Here is a 17,574-nt window from a genome sequence, read left to right on the forward strand (position 1 = left end):
TTCAGTTCAATTCAGTCCTCAGTCGTGTCCGACTCTTTGCAACCTCATGAACTGCAGCACACCAGGCCTCCCTGTTCATCACCAACTCCAAAACTCGTTTACCAAAACTCGTGTCCATTGAGTCAGTGATGCCATCCAACCATCTCATCCTCTGTCATCCCCTTCTCCTCCTGCCCTCTTTCCCAGTATCAGGGTCTTTTCAAATGAGTCAGTTCTTCGCCTCAGGTGGCCAAAGTATTGGAGTTTCAGCTTCAACATCAGTCCTTCTAATGAACACCCAGGACTGATCTCCTTTAGGATGGACTGGTTGGATCTCCTTGCAGTCCAAGGGACTCTCAAGAGTCTTCTCCAACACCACAGTTCAAAAGCATCAATTCTTCGGCACTCAGCTTTCTTTATAGTCCAACTCTCACATCCACACATGACTACTGGAAAAACCATAGCCTTGACTAGACGGACCTTTGTTGGCAAAGTAATGTCTCTGCTTTTTAATATGCTGTCTAGGTTGGTCATAACTTTTCCTTCCAAGGAGTAAGCGTCTTTTAATTTCATGGCTGCAATCACCATCTGCAGTGATTTTGGAGCCCCAAAAAATAAAGTCAGCCACTGTTTCCCCATCTATTTGCCATGAAGTGATGGGACCAGATGCCATGATCTTAGTTTTCTGAATGTTGAGCTTTAAGCCAACTTTTTCACTCTCCTCTTTCACTTTCATCAAGAGGCTCTTTAGTTCTTCTTCATTTTCTGCCATAAGGGTGGTGTCATCTGCATATCCGAGGTTATTGATATTTCTCCCGGCAATCTTGATTCCAGCTTGTGCTTCTTCCAGCCCAGCATTTCTCATGATGTACTCTGCATATAAGTTAAATAAGCAGGGTGACAGTATACAGCCTTGATGTACTCCTTTTCCTAATTGGAACCAGACTGTTGTTCCTTGTCCAGTTCTAACTGTTGCTTCCTGACCTGCATACAGGTTTCTCAAGAGGCAGGTCAGGTGGTCTGGTATTCCCATCTCTTTCAGAATTTTCCACAGTTTATTGTGATCCACACAGTCAAAGGCTTTGGCATAGTCAATAAAGCAGAAATAGATGTTTTTCTGGAACTCTCTTGCTTTTTCGATGATCCAGTGGATGTTGGCAATTTGATCTCTGGTTCCTCTGTCTTTTCTAAATCCAGCTTGAACATCTGGAATTTCACAGTTCACGTATTGCTGAAGCCTGGCTTGGAGAATTTTGAGCATTACTTTGCTAGTGTGTGAGATGAGAGCAATTGTGTGGTAGTTTGAGCATTCTTTGGTATTGCCTTTCTTTGAGATTGGAATGAAAACTTTTCCAATCTTGTGGCCACTGCTGAGTTTTCCAAATTTGCTGGCATATTGAATGCAGCACTTTCACGGCATCATCTTTCAGGATTTGCAATAGCTTAACTGGAATTCCATCACCTCCACTAGCTTTGTTTGTAGTGATGCTTCCTAAGGCCCACTTGACCTCACATTCCAGGATGTCTGGCTATGGGTGGTTGATCACACCATCATGATTATCTGGGTCTCGAAGATCTTTTTTGTACAGCTCTTCTGTGTAGTCTTTCCACCTTTTCTTAATATCTTCTGCTTCTGTTAGGTCCATAACATTTCTGTCTTGTATTGAGCCCATCTTTGCATGAAATGTTCCGTTGGTACCTCTAATTTTCTTGAAGAGATCTCTAGTCTTTTCCATTCTATTGTTTTCCTGTATTTCTTCGCATTGATCATTGAGGAAGGCTTTCTTATCTCTCCTTGCTATTCTTGGGAACTCTGCATTCAAATGTGTATATCTTTCCTTTTCTCCTTTGCTTTTGGCTTCTCTTCCTTTCACAGTTGTTTGTAAGGCCTCCTCAGACAGCCATTTTGCTTTTTTGCATTTCTTCTTCTTGGGGGTGGTCTTGATCCCTGTCTCCTGTACAATGTCATGAACCTCTATCCATAGTTCATCAGGCACTCTGTCTATCAGATCTAGTCCCTTAAATCTATTTCTTACTTCCACTGTATAGTCATAAGGGATTTGATTTAGGTCATACCTGAATGGTCTAGTGGTTTTCTCCACTTTCTTCAATTTCAATCTGAATTTGGCAATAAGGAGTTCATGATCTGAGCCACAGTCAGCTCCTGGTCTTGTTTTTGCTGACTGTATAGAGCTTCTCCTTCTTTGGCTGCAAAAAATATAATCAATCTGATTTCGGTGTTGGCCATCTGGTGATGTCCATGTGTAGAGTCTTTTCTTGTGTTGTTGGAAGAGGGCATTTGCTATGACCAGTGCGTTCTCTTGGCAAAACTCTATTAGCCTTTGCCCTGCTTCATTCTGTACTCCAAGGCCCAATTCACCTGTTACTCCAGGTGTCTCTTGATTTCCTACTTTTTGTATTCCAGTCCCCTATAATGAAAAGGACATCTTTTTTGGGTGTTAGTTCTAAAAGGTCTTATAGGTCTTCAGAGAACCATTCAACTTCAGCTTCTTCAGCGTTACTGGTCGGGGCATAGACTTGGATTACCGTGATACTGAATGCTTTGCCATGGAAATGAACAGAGATCATTCTATCATTTTTAAAATTGCATCCAAGCAGGGGCTTCCCTGGTAGTGCAAAGAAAGGTTAAAGCATCTGCCTGCAATGCGGGAGACCTGGGTTCAATCCCTGGGTTGGGAAGATCCCCTGGAGAAGGAAATGGCAACCCACTCCAGTATTCTTGCCTGGAAAATCCCATGGACAGAAGAGCCTGATGGGCTACTGTCCATGGGGTAGCGAAGAGTCGGACACGATTGAGTGACTTCACTTTCACTTTCACTGCATTTAGGACTCTTTTGTTGACTATGATGGCTGCTCCATTTCTTCTAAGGGATTCCTGCCCACAGTAGTAGATATAATGGTCATCTGAGTTAAATTCATCTTTTTGCCTATCTTTTTGCCTTTTTATACTGTTCATGGGGTTCTCAAGGCAAGAATACTGAAGTGGCTTGCCATTCCCTTCTCCAGTGGACCACATTCTGTCAGACCTCTCCACCACGACCCGTCTGTCTTGGGTGGCCCCACACAGCATGGCTTAGTTTCATTGAGTTAGACAAGGCTGTGGTCCATGTGATCAGATTGGCTAGTTTTCCGTGATTGTGCTTTCAGTCTGTCTGCCCTCTGATGACCTCTCTCAGCGCCTACCATCTTACTTGGGTTTCTCTTACCTTGGACATGGGGTATCTCTTCATGGCTGCTGCAGCAAAGCGCAGCCGCTGCTCTTGACCTTGGATGTGGGGTATCTCCTCTCAGCCGCACAGCCGCCACTCCTGCGCTGGCCTTTCCCTTCTCCAGGGGATCTTCCCAACCCAGGGATCGAACCCAGGTCTCCGACATTGCCGGCAGATTCTTTACCAACTGAGCCACAAGGGAAGCCCAAGAATACTAGAGTGGATAGCCTATCCCTTCTCCAGGGGATTTTCCTGACCCAGGAATTGAACCAGGGTCTCTTGCATTGCAGGTGGATTCTTTACCATCTGAGCTATCAGGGAAGCCCTGATATTTGAGACAGAGACAGAAGGCTGGACATTAAATGACATTAAAAGTTTACACATTCCAGGTTTACATGGCCAAAGGAAGTAGTGGGTCATGGGTCACCATCACCCGTTACTAAATTAGTAGAAAGGTTATCTTCTAAGGCATAGTCTTGGTGATGCTAGGAGACTGTTATTATTTATGGTTAAGCAGGTATTCTGTTGATAAGGAGGTTTGGTGAATGCCTAATGCAGCTACACAATCCACAGTAGAGGGGAGAGAGGAGGCCAAAGGGCAGAGAAAATTTTCTATGCTTAAATTTCCTTTGACTTGCCTTAGAATACAAATTTTTATTTCATCATAGTTCAATATTTAGATTTTTAAAAGCTTTCCTCTTATGAATTATGCTGCAGTGAACATCTTTTTTTTCCCTTTCTGCATTCTTTGCTAATTAAAAAAAAATTTCAACAGTGAAATCACTACATCAAAACATTAAGGTTTTTAAGGATCTTGATATATATTACTTGCCAGACTATCTTCTGAATAGATTATACAAATTTCCATTCCCATCAACCAAGTGAAAGCTGAACTTGCTTTATCATCTGGTAAGTTCTTTTTAAAAAGAGGGTTTTTAGTGGTTTTTTTTGTTTGTTTGTTTTCTAATTTGGTAACCAAAAAAAAAAAGTGTCTTATGTTGGTTTAGTTTTCAGTTCTTTGATTACTTGGTTGATTTTTCCCCAAATGTTTACTAATATTTTTATTTCCTGTACTAAGAATGATCAACTTGTGTCCTGATAACTTGCAAGAAAAGATGTAAAGTGATTTTGCTGTCAACTATTCAGTTTGTTTATTTGAATAGAATCATTATAAGCTGAAAAAATGGTGAAATAGCAAAGATTAGATTTTTTTACCTACCACTGTTTGTGCCTATGGAAGGAATGTTTAGGCTGAGAGCTTTTTGCCTCCAGTGCTCACAACTGGAGAAGATGCATTATTTTCACAAGAGCTGCATCCAGTGCCCTAGCCCGTATGGCACTCAATTGCTAAAGGATTACAACTATATAGATACATATACACACATATCTTTATATATATATTATATATATATGTTTCATACATACCTATATGTTTCATATATGTGAGTAGACAGTCCCCAACTTACAATGGTCTGACAATGTTTTGACTTTATATGGTAGGGAATCAGTATGCATTCAGAAGAACCATACCTCAACTTTTGGATTTTGATCTTTTCCTGGGCCAGTGATATGTTATCCATTTGGGCAAAATCATTTAACATCAAGCCCCACAGGTATCACAAGTTCTGTGGGTCAGCCACACATTAATGAGGGTAAGCAACTCTACACCTAAAACCATTCTGTACTCATACAAGCATTCTGTTTTTCACTCCTAGTGCAGTAGCCGATAAATCCCATGAGATAGTCAACACCTTATTTCAAAACAGGTTTTGTGTTACACGTTTTTGCCCAAATGTAGGCTAATGTAAGTATTCTGAGCATGTTTAAAGTAAGCTGTTGTTCAGTCGCTCAGTCATGTCCAGTTCTTCGACCTCATGGACTGCAGCACGCCAGGCTTCTCTATCCTTCACTACCTCACAGAGTTTGTTCAAACTCATGTCCACTGAGTCAGTGATGCCATCCAACCATCTCATCCTCTGTCATCCCCTTCTCCTGCCCTCAATCTTTCCCAGCATCAGGATCTTTTCCAGTGACTTGGCATTTTGTATCAGGTGGCCAAAGTACTGGAGCTTCAATTTCAGCATCGGTGCTCCCAGTGAATATTCAGGGTTGATTTCCTTTAGGATTGATTGGTTTGATCTCCTTGCTGCTCGAGGGACTCTCAACAGTCTTCTCCAGCAGCACAATTCGAAAACATCTGTTCTTCACCTCTCAGCCTTCTTTATGGTCCAATTCTCATGTCCATACATGACTACTGGAAAAACCATAGCTCTGACTATACAGACTTTTGTCAGCAAAGTGGTGTATCTGCCTTTTAATACCTTGTCTAGGTTTGTCATAGCTTTTATTCCAAGAAGCAAGTGTCTTTTGATTTCATTAAAAGCATCTTTTCAAATTAAAGGCATCTTTTAATTTAAAGAGGACTTCCCTGGTGGCTCAAACAGTAAAGCATCTGCTTACAATGCGGGAGACCGGGGTTCAACCCCTGGGTCGGGAAGATCTTCTGGAGAAGGAAATGGCAACCCGCTCCAGAACTCTTGCCTGGAAAATCCCATGGACGGAGGAGCCTGGTAGGCTACATACAGTCCATGGGGTCGCAAAGAGTCGGACACGACTGAGCAACCTCACTTTAATTTAAAGTAGGCAAGGCATATTACTAATAAATCCATTTTAAACTTATGATATTTTCAATGTATGATGAATTTATTGGAATACAACCAACCCTGTTGTTAGTCAAGGAAGAGCTATATATATATATATATATATATATATATATATATATATATATATATTTTAATAAGAATACGTATGGGGCAAGTCCCCCAGTGGTCTAGTGGTTAGGATTCAGCACTTTGACTGCCATAGCCTGGTTGGGTTCAATCCCTGGTTGGGGAAGTGAAATCCTTCGAGAAAATGTATGGGAAGAGGCTAGAGGGGAAAGAGACCTAACTTACTAGTGATTGTATTCACGAGTTGAGGTTGTGAAGTTTTAAGTGATTGAGAGAAAATGTTGTACTAACTTTATGATGCAAAACTCAACTTATTTTTTTAAAAAATACAAAATTTTGACAATTAGGAAGGAAGTATAATAGAAATCATGATTGCTGTGCAGGGAAATTTAACAAGCACAAACTGTGGCAACTCCATAAATTGCTTATGACAGTAATGGTTGAGTGGGGTTTTTTTCCTTAATAGAATACACTTCTCTCTTCAATGTTATTTGTACAGCATGGAAAAGTACAAAGTGCTCTTGGGAGAAGCAGAGGGATAATTTCACCCAGAGAAATATCTTATTTGGAGATAGCTCCCCACTCCACCCCCATTAGACTTTAAAATTGGTTAATAGTGTTATTAGTACTAGCTATAGCACTCTTGGTAGTGATAGTTAGTATCTGCCTTGTAACTGCTGGGTCAGGTGTTTGAATGTATTAGGTACTATGTGATAGTTATCTCATTTAATTCTCACATGAAAAAGTTTCAGTTTAGAGAGTTTAAATGTAACACAGTATTCTTGGACCACCTTCCCCCAGTATCACTAAACTTATCCCTCTGTTCTGGTCATGATCCTGCTCAAGAGATGTCTTCTCCCTCCCTTGAAAAACACTGCCATACATATTCCTTACCCTGGAAACAAACCTCTCCAGAAACTTGCCCTTAGATGAAATCTTAAGACACACCTTCAGTTTTTCTCAGCAGTCCTCTGGAGATAATACAGTCATCCCCAATGTAATTTGTGGGGTTTCCCCAGTGGCTCAGTGGTAAAGAACCCACCTGCAATACAGGAAACTTGGGTTCAATCCCTGGGTCAGGAAGATCCCTGGAGAAGGAAATGGCAATCCACTCCAGTATTCTTGCCTAGAAAAATCCGATAAACAGAGGAGCCTAGAGGGCTACAGTCTATGGGGGTCACAAAAGTACTACTAAGTACTAAACAACAACAATATGGTTTGTGGGTCTTGGGTCTCTGGTGTCTTTAGGTTCTAGGCAACTCAGCTCCTCCCAGGAGACTGTAACTTCCTTTTCTTCAAGATGCATAAAAACTCATAAGACCCCAGTATCTGAAGGATTCCTTTTCCAAGAGATGCAGGCACCTCTCTGGACCCATGTTATTATGCAGGGTTAGGCAGCCTGGCAAGTGCACTGGGGCTTGCAATGAAGGATGGCTGGTTTCCATAGCAACGTTCATCCCTTTCCAAGGAGGATCCTATCATGTCTCCTGCCCACTCAGACTTTCCAGAATGAATTGATTTTTTGTGACTCTAGGTGTTTGTCCTTGGTCCTCCAAAGAGAAAAGACTTATTCATAAAAAAAAAAAAAAAAAAACCCAACAGCAATAAAAACACTTGACTGCAGTTAAAATGCTGCATTGCATCAGCTGGTCTTCCTTTCTCTGAAAACTCTGTATCCTCTCTCCATTTTGTTCTGTTCTCTAGCCTTATCCATCATTTTGAGAAATAGGTTTCTCTGACAGAAAACAAACAGATGGCGACTTCGTCTTCCTAAAATTGGCTATGATGGGGCCATAATAGGAAGTTTTCAACAAGGCTTCCTGAAAGCGTGAACTGAGGGCATAGGGGGCTGACCGATGGGCTATGATTGGAGGGGCAAGAATAAGGATCGCTATCCACATGAAGATGTTACAGTCTCTGAAATTTTGCTCTTAGAGATTTGTTTCTTTATTGCTTTCCTGGCAATATTCTCTTAAATTGCATACAGTCCTGAAAAGAGGAATGTATTATGTTACTAATACTGCAAGTACTTGGGAAAGAAAGGAGGGGCTGTAGAGGGAAGGGTATCAAAGGTTTTATGAAGATCACCTTTGTCTGCTTCACAAGGATCTTTTTCTTGTGCAAGGGGGCAGTGTAGGTCCTTCTTTCTGTCACACACACACACACACACACACACACTCCTTTCTCACACACACACACACACACACACACACACTCCTTTCTCACACACACACACACACACACACACACACACACACACACACACACACACACACACACACACACACACACCCTGAAGATAGCTTCTGTCACATTGCAGAGCGCTGTTCCCTGAAACACCTGCATGCAGCCCTGTTGGAAGATCTCTGAAACCCACACCTTGATGTGACTAAAACCTCCTTTCTGTTCGCAGTGCCATTTGTTTAGCCCCAGGATTCCAGACTAAAGTTCGTTTTCCCTTAAATAACGTGGAAATCAGCAAAACAGCACATTCTTTGTTAAATAAACTGGACAACAGAGCATCAGTTTACTTTATGTAGCTCACTATTGCTCTCATTCCTCAAAACACAGAAAAAGTTTATTCCCCCCAGTTAAGTTGTTAGCATCACTGCTACAACCAGAATGTCCGAAAGTTACTCAGTCCCGTTCTAAGGAAGCGATTATTAAGTGATGTTTAACTGGGCACAATTTGAACATAGAATTATATCCATGGAGGGGCTTCCCTGGTGGCTCAGTGGTAAAGAATCCACCTGCCAATGCAGGAGACACGGGTTCGATCTCTGGTCCGGGAGGATCCCACATGCCATGGAGCAATGATGCCCGTGTGCTCTAGAGCTTGGGAACCTCAATTATTGAGCCCGAGTGCTGCAACTACTGAAGCCTGAGCACCCTAGAGCCTGTGCTCTGCAACAAGAGAAGCCACCAAGAAGCCCTCACACCACAACTAGAGAGTAGCACCCCACCTCCACAACTAGAGAAAAGCCCATGCAATAATGAAGACCCAGCACAGCGCCCCCCTCAAAATCCAGGAAATTAAATTAAAAAATATATATATCTATACATTCATGGAGTCTCCAAAACATTGAATCAGGCCTCCACCTCTAAATGCTGGTTACCTATCAGGGAGCAACGGGTGATACCAAGCTTACAGCGGAAGAGTTTGGAATCACTTCCTCGTCACCGGCAGGAAACATGGTGTATTAGTCAGGCTTCTCCAGAGAAACAGAACCAACAGGCTGTGTATATGTAGGGAGATTTATTTTAAGAAATTGACTCATGTGATACTGGAGGCTTGGCAAGTCCAAAAATCTGATGGGAGACACTGGAAAGCTGGAGATTCAGGAAAGAGCTGCCATTCAAGTCCAAAGGCATTCCACTGGAGAATTCTCTTCTTAAGTGGATATGAGCCTTTTGTTCTATTCAGGCTTTCAGTTGATTAGATGAGGTCCATCCACAGTGTGGAGAGCTATCTTACTCAAAGTCCACTGATTTAAATGTAGATCTCATCACTAAATACCCTCACGGAAACATTTAGGATAACGTTTGGTCAAGTATCTGGGCACCATGGCCCAGCCAAGTTAATATGTAAAATTAACCATCACGGTGGGTCAGAGAGTAGCTGATCAGCAAGACCTGACCTTCTCCCCACTTAGCTCACTGTTCTCTATCCTGAGTATTGCTGCCTCCACTTCAGCATGCCATCTTCTCTTCTCACCCTTCAGGTACTTGGTCCCCCTTTCCTCTCTGAGCCTATCCCTAGTCCCCTCTCCCACCTCCTCTCACCTGAAAAAGTCCCCTAGACCTTAGAAACTGACCTTAGTCATTTACATTGTAGGTTAAATTTAAATTATTGTAAGCTGTCATACGGAGAAGGCAATGGCACCCCACTCCAGTACTCTTGCCTGGAGAATCCCATGGATGGAGGAGCCTGGTGGGCTGCAGCCCATGGGGTCGCTGAGTCGGACACGACTGAGTGACTTCACTTTCACTTTTCACTTTCATGCAATGAAGAAGGAAATGGCAACCCACTCCAGTGTTCTTGCCTGGAGAATCCCAGGGACGGGGGAGCCTGGTGGGCTGCCTTCTATGGGGTCGCATAGAGTTGGACACGACTGAAGCGACTTAGCAGCAGCAGCAAGCTGTCATACCTAGTTTCTCATTGAAAGGAAAGCAAATTAAAAGAGTTTCAGGGATCAATGACAAGCTGAGGGAGATTTTGTTTGTTTTTTGTTTTTGAGGAAAGGAAAGACTGATTAAGTCACAGAAATCAAGACAGAGAGAGACAAACAGATTTTACCAAGGACAGAAATTAGGTGGGATGTCACTGGTGGTCACATGATTAAGAATTTGCCTGCCAGTGCAGGGTACACATGTTCGATCCCTGGTCAGAGAAGATCCCACATGCCATGGAGCAACTACTGAAGCCCGAGCACCTAGAGCCCATTCTCCATAAGAAAAGCCATTGCAATGAGAAGCCAGAGCGCTGCAATGAAAAGTAGCCTCCACTTGCTGCAACTAGAGAAAGCCTGCTCACAGCAACAATGACCTAGTACAGCCAAAAATAAACTAAAACATAAAACAAGAGACTGGTATTTATTAAAAAAGAAAAAAAAATCAGGTAAATTCCAGGGGGCTAGATAATCAAGCAGATGGCTCTTTCAGGATATCACTCTTGGGGTAAATCAGCTCTTGCTTTTTTCTGTCTTTCTTCCTCAGGATGGTCAAGATTGTAGTTGCTTGGGAGAGAGAGCATCTGACTGACTGAGTCTGGGTTTTGTGATCCTTCCCAGGTCAGGGGAGTGCTGGGTACCTTGTCTGACAATGCTTTTGAGACTACGTGAACCCAGGTATCTGTGACCAGAAAAAAGGGGGAATGGATTTGGGGCAGCAAAAATGTGTGCTGCCTATCAACCCTGACTGCGAAGATTGCTCAGAAGGTGATGCAGAATCACCAACAGTCCCACTGTTTCTAGGATGACCTTGGAATATTAGAGCAAGGCACAGATGGGATGCACAGACGTGTGACAACCTGGAGTGATATCTCAGAACCCTCACCACCACCCCCTGCCCCCACGGGTGGAGGCTAAGCACCTCAAGGGCAGGAGCTCATGTTTGCCTGTTCTTTCTTTGATGGACCCTGCAGAGAGCCTTCCAGTGAATTGATACTCTTCCTGATAGGATACAAAGAACCCCCTATTATGGGTACACATGCTTGTAAGCTGACACAGAGGAACCTTTCCAAGCATCCAGCAAGGCTGTCTTTCCTAGATGAGAAACACTGCTCCTTGTCAGAGAGACTGAAGACATTTTCACTTGCAATCTAGCTTACCCAGCAAAACAAGGCAACACAGCAGTGGCATATATAAATACAGTTGCTTATTCTCCGGCCTTGAAATAACATCAGATCAGTGTACTGACAGCCAATGTCATCTTTTGGATCTGGTAATCATTTCAGCAAAATGTCTTTGATTTATACATTCAAAGTATCAAAAAATGCAAAAACAACCTGTGAAGCTCATTGAATTATACCTCTCACTTCCTAAATAAGGAACATGGGGCTCAGAGATGGGGAGAGAGTAGCAGAGCAAGGAAAACGAAGAGAATCTAAGACTTCTGAGTCCCCAGTCTATTCTAACTATTTTTATGGTTTTTTCAAGTTCATAGATCAGAGTTCAGCTAGTTCCCTGGGTTTCCTGATGAACTCTCTGATCTGCCGATGATTAGTTAACATCTGATTTGTCCAAGAGCACAGTCTGGTTCTCAGGTGCAGTGTGAAAGTTTATGACACTCACCTGATTTTTTTCTTCTGCCCTCCCAACCCCCCAATCTTCAGGCCATTTATTGTTATTGGTTCTCCATTTTAAGTCGCTAAAGCATGGCCAGCTCTTCTAATTCTTTCCTTTCCTCAAGTTGGAAAAAACTATTTCTTCTAATTAACTATGAAGGGAGGTAGCAGGGCAGAGTGGTCTAATTAACTGTGAAAAAGCTAAGACATCATTTCTTATTGTCTTGTGTAAATATGAAGAGAAATATAAGATAGTGGAGACAATAAATGCATCAGAGACCCTATTTGGGAGAACCTCTCTTCTTACAGAGCGCTGTTATCATTACCTATTCTGAGGAAATGTTGTGGTAGACAGAAGACGTTCAAGGTTAAAAAAAAAGACCAAATTTAAGGCACAATTCATTCAAATTCCATATATATACTGCCTAAAATGAACACTGGTAAATGATGAAAGGCTGTTAAGAGATAAACTTACCTTTATACATAAACATACTTAATAAAATTATATAAAAACATAGAAACAATCACAATTCGCTTATACATTTGAATGAAATCTTAAATCTGAGCTTTCCAGGCAAAACAAACTAAATGTAAACACCAAGGTCAATCATTTCCAGGTGCTAGGAAACAAGTCCGCCTACAATGAAAAGCCTGAATTCACAGAGAACTTGAACTCAGAACCCGCTCCACATCACTGATCTTGCCAGGGGGAAGCCCAAAACCTGCGCTGGGGGCTCTTCTGTACATTTTCACCCAAGTGAGTCTAGAAGCATAAAGTTAAAAGGCCACTAAAGGGCAGAGATAAGCAGGAGCTCAATGGTTAAAAGTATCAAAATCCTTGCTACATAGCCCAGGGCAAACAGCCAGCTGTGATGACATTCGCAAAAGGAGCCCTGCAGAAAGTCACCATCAGACACGTGCTAGATGGACAGTCACTGGCCTCCCACCGCCCCAGGCAGCTGGAGTTCAAGATGGCGCTCCGCCCGCCCCTGACAGCAGCCGAACCCGCGCGCGTCCGGCGGAGCCGGGGCGCCGGCGCCGGGGACGCGGCCGGGCGCGCGCGGGCGTCAAGGCGGCTGCGCGCCTGCGCGAGGGCGGGCAGCGGGCGCGCGCGGCGGGGGCGGGCTCTGCCTAGCGCCGAGCTGCAGCGGCGGAGCCGGACGTGTCCGTGAAGATGGCGGGCCGGGTGAGTGCCGGCCCGGGAGCCGCGGCTCGAGGCGGGGGTGCTCGGCTCGCGGGCAACGGGAGGTCCAGACGGCCTCAGGGGAGGGGAGTGAGTCTGAGCAAATGGGGTGTTGGAGGGGGCGGCAGGCCAGAGAAGGTGGGAAGTGAGGAATGGTGGCGGGGGATTAACCCTCCTCAGAAACTCCTTCCCCCTTAGGAAGCTCGAGGGGAGGAGACCCCCTCGCAACCCAGGTCTCCTGGGTCTCCTTTAATTCTCCCATTCCATCCCTTGGGGCTTGTACCCCTAGCTTCTGAGGGCAGCCGCAGGCTCGTGGACGTCCCAGCCTGGGTCGGAGGGCTCGAGGGGTTTCCTCTTAAGAGGAGGGCTTGTTAGGTGCCTTCTCTGGAACAACTGTGGGGTATCTGTCCCCTCCATTGGGTCAAGGGCTGTGACAGGGACCATTAGGAACCCCATTTCTGGTTGTTCACAATCAGAGGTCTCGGGAAAGGAGGAGGGGGGTGCAAATGACTTTGGGTGTTAACCCTCGGCCATCAGGGGGACGTGTCACTGCCGGCTCAGGCAGAAATGCCTTGAGCTTGGAGTGGGGATGGATTTGAGGTGTCGTGTTTTGCTTTTATGAATGACAGTCGTTTTGAATGCAGCAGGGTATGTTGTAGTTTCAGGGTTTTAAATTTAACTTCCTCCTTTAGCCTCTGAGATCGCGGTGTAGTATGGGTTTGGCCAGGGGAGATAGGACTGACTGGTTCTGTGCTGGACTGCAGTGTGCGTTGGGCAGAAACCTCTCTGAGGGATGGATCCTGCCTAGAGATTACTGGTCATAAACCTGGGGACGTTAACTGCGTCATTAGGGGATAAGGATGTGCTTGACTGATTTATTTCTACTGGAATATTTGAATAAGTTTGCATAGATTATGCACACATGCAAATAGACTCCCTGAACACAGTTGTAAGTCAGGAGATTCTAGAGTGAGAAGAGACCTTAAAGGTCATTTAATTAGGCCTCTTTCTCTTCTTTTCCCCACAGCCTTATCTTTTATCTGCAGCTAGTTCCTCCACAACTCCCTCCACCTGTGCTTCAGAGTCTGTTTCTCCGCATCTTCTAAGGAACCCCATTCCTGTGTGTTCACCTGCTCCCTTTTAACAACAAACTCAGGCTTTTTCCATCTTGAAACAAACCCCCCCTCCACCCCCACAGCTGTCGCCTTTTCTCTCCCCACTTTACGGCCAGGAATCTTGATAAGAATTGTCTCGTGTATTTGTCTCCCATTTGCCTTCCTCCCACTCATTCCTCAACCCACTGCAGTCTGATTTCTGGTCCCATCATCCCAGTGAAACATGCCTCTAAACTTAATTGATGTTTTTCATTCCTTGTCTTGCTGGATGTCTCAACAGCGTTTGACATTGTTGACCATTGCCTCCTTCATGGAAAACGCTCTTCCCTTGGCTTCAGCCTCCCTCCAGTTTTTAGGCAGACCACTCTTTTGCAGACTCACCCTCCTCTCTTCTGTTATTCAATGCAGATGTTCCTCAGGGCTGTGTCCTCGCTGGGTGCTTTATCCCCAGGCAATCTCTTCTAAGCCCAGTTTCAACTACTGTCTATATGTCAGCGATATTCAGTATTTTACTCCCAGTCCAGACCTGTTCTTTAAATTCAAAATAGGTATGCCAAACTATTTAAAACCAAGACACCTCACACTCATCTTGTTCAAATAAACCCATGGTCTTATCCCACCTAATATTTTTACAGTTTGCTATATCAGTGAATGGCATCACAATCCACCCACCTATATAGGTTAGAAGCCTGGCGGATGGGGAGTGGGTCATTCCTTACATTTCTCCCTCACCATATCCTCTGTCCCCAAGTAAAATTCATCACTGAGTTCTGTCCCCACCCCACCCTCCTCAAAAAAAGGGAATTAATTATTATAGCCAAAGAATCTGGCTTGGGCATTGCTGCTTTAAACCATATCCAAACACCCACTGGACTAGTTACATGGGTTTTGTCATTTTAATGTCCTAAAATTCTCTCCAGTCTATCCATCCACCTCTTTACATCTTCATTTCCACCTGCTTTTCCCAAACCACTATCATTTCTGGCCTGGACTACTGCAGGAAGCTCCCAAGTAGTCTCCTTATGCCATTCACCACATTGGTTATTCTCTCCCATGCACATGCTCCTTAATCCCCTGCTTTAATAGCATCTAATTACTTTTGGGAGAAGACCAAATCCTTAACTGGGCCTTTAAGGCCCTTTTTGGTTCTGCTTCTGCATTTCCACTCACCGTCTTACTCTCTATGCTCGGGTTATATAAGCCTTTCCAATCCTTGAACCTCTTATCACAAGGACTTTGCGTGTGCTGTTCCCTTTCTTTATGATGTTCTGCTCCCAACCGTTTACCTCCTACTCACGGATTACTCAGCTACTGAAGGGAGGCCTGTTCTGATCCCACACCAAGTCAGATCCTATGTTAATATGCTCTTCTCTCTCTTTTTAAACTTTTTATTTTATATTGGAGTATAGCCTGTTAACAATGTTGTGATAGTTTTAGGTGGACAACAAAGGGACTCAGCCATACATATACATGTATCCATTCTCCCCCAAACTCCACTCTCCATATGTTCTTGAAGAACTGTATTCCTTTCCTTAGAGATTTATCTATCATTTAAAATTTTTTAGTGTGATTATTTGCCTCTACTACTAGACTTTACTCTCCACGAAAGCAGAGACCGTATTAGTTTTGTATTTACTGTTATCATCAGTGCTTTGTACCTGCCTGGGACAAAGATGCTCAGTACATTTTTGTTGGAAATGAATCTAATCTCTGTCTTAATACTTTAGTGATAGAGAATGCTACACCATAAAGCTAGCCCATTTTAGTGTCATATTAGAAAAGTCTTTTTTGTATGGGGTTCCAGGTAATTTTTATACATATTATTTCTGCTGTTTAAAACTGTAGAACTAAATGATTCCTTTTTCATGTGATAGCTCCCTCGCTGTTTGAAAACAGATTACATATTCCCTCAGATTTTTCTCTTTTGCAAGTTAAACATCCCCAATTTCTCAAATATCCTATATTCCAAATCCTTCATCATTTAGGTGACTTTCCTTTGGAAATGTTCTCTTTTGTCAGTGTTTCTTCTATTGATAAAATGTGCTCAAGAGTCTAACACGGTGATCAGTGAAGAATCTTCTTGAACTATTATTCTCTGATGCTAGACAATACCATTACTAATACAGGCTAAAATTGTATTTGCTTTTTTCTGCAGTAAATCACACTCTTGGCCCATATTGAGTGCTCAGTGCTCAAGTCGTGTCTGACTCTTTGCAACTCTATGGACTGTAACCCACCAGGCTCATCTGTCCATGGGATTTTTCAGGCAAGAATACTGGAGTGGATTGCTATTTCTTCCTCCAGGGGATCTTCCCTACCTAGGAATTGAACCCGCATCTCCTGCATTGGCAGGCAAATTCTTTACCACTGAGCCACCTGGGAAGCCTGGCCCACCCATTACTGAACTTACAGTCAATTACAGCTCCAGTGTTCTTTTAAAATCAGCAACCCCCCCCCAACCATACCCCTACATTCTAGGTATTGTGCAGCTGTTTTATTGAACCTAAGTTTGAGACCTTACATTTATCCCCTTTACAGTTCACTTTTTTGGGGTCCATTTCTGCTACCTGTTGAAGGTTTCTTTGATTCTTTAATTTTATGCAACATAGTAGTGCTCTTTTGCAGTGGTGTTTCATCCGTAGATGCATAGGTTTAATAACCCTGCCTTCTGTGTCTCCATTCTAGTCATTGATAAAAGGTAGGATATGATGGGGTCAGAAGCAGGCCTTGAGCATGCTGCTAGAGACCCTCTTCTAGGCTGGCACACCTCAGTACACTTCAGGTACCATTGCTTAACTACAAATGTATCTCATTTAATCTGGAGGAAACCTCCCTGCAAAGTAAATAGTATTGACTTTGTTTTACTCTGAGAGAGGGGCTTAGTAATTTGCAGGTTCACAGCCAGCAAGAAGCAGAGTTAGGATTTGAACTCAAGTCAGTTCCCCAATTTAGTTGACAGGGTATAAAGAGTAGATTTACCTTCTTACCTAAAACATTTTAGAGCCTCTGTCAAAGTTTAATTTTTAAAAACTACCTTCTACCTTTTGGAAAATCTAAACCCCTTTGGCCCTTATCAGATTGTCTTGTCTTCTCTTCCTGTAGCCATAACTAACAACTACCTATCCATGTTTAACAAATAGGGTGAGCCTTGTAATTCTCTTAAAATGGGTTCTGTATTTCCTCTTTGTGGGAGAAAAGCTATCTTGAGTTACTGCTTTGGGTTGGTTTAGTTAATTTTGGCATTCTGACATCATCTTGTAAACGGTATTTATGTTCGCTCTATAACTGAAGATTTGTTGTATCCCTGTTGCTGATGATAGCATTAGTAATCTGTATTTCTTTTCCTTTGCTTTTGCTATCCAAAAAAGAAAGCATCATATTTAGTCCATCTGGGAAACTGAAAAATAAACTGTGTGATGTTATTCAGTATGTAGCTCCAAGGTCATCAGAACTTGGTTAATCCTTAAATTACTTTGAAGCCCCTAATCTTAAAAGTAAAGAACCTGAAAGAAAATAATTTTTGTCTTTATTGTTGTAGTGTATTTGTTATATG

At 43.1% G+C, this 17,574-nt stretch overlaps 1 protein-coding gene across 5 annotated transcripts in view; it reads left to right on the forward strand.

Annotated features, from left to right (window-relative positions):
• The first annotated feature begins 12,782 nt into the window (after positions 1-12,782).
• NSF (N-ethylmaleimide sensitive factor, vesicle fusing ATPase) overlaps positions 12,783-17,574 on the forward strand; it is a 146,608-nt gene continuing 141,816 nt past the window's right edge. For 3 of the 5 annotated variants that reach the window (XM_043465958.1, XM_043465970.1, XM_043465987.1), the window contains exon 1: positions 16,228-16,287. In XM_043465958.1, coding sequence (XP_043321893.1) covers positions 16,243-16,287 — 45 coding nt within the window. In that variant the 5' untranslated portion in view covers positions 16,228-16,242. Of the gene's footprint in view, positions 12,910-16,227; positions 16,288-17,574 lie in introns of those variants that run through there. The other 2 variants (XM_043465965.1, XM_043465978.1) reach the window with 1 other exon arrangement.

This window comes from Cervus canadensis, chromosome 1, assembly GCF_019320065.1.
Source record: "Cervus canadensis isolate Bull #8, Minnesota chromosome 1, ASM1932006v1, whole genome shotgun sequence".
In the NCBI taxonomy this organism is placed as follows: domain Eukaryota; kingdom Metazoa; phylum Chordata; class Mammalia; order Artiodactyla; family Cervidae; genus Cervus; species Cervus canadensis.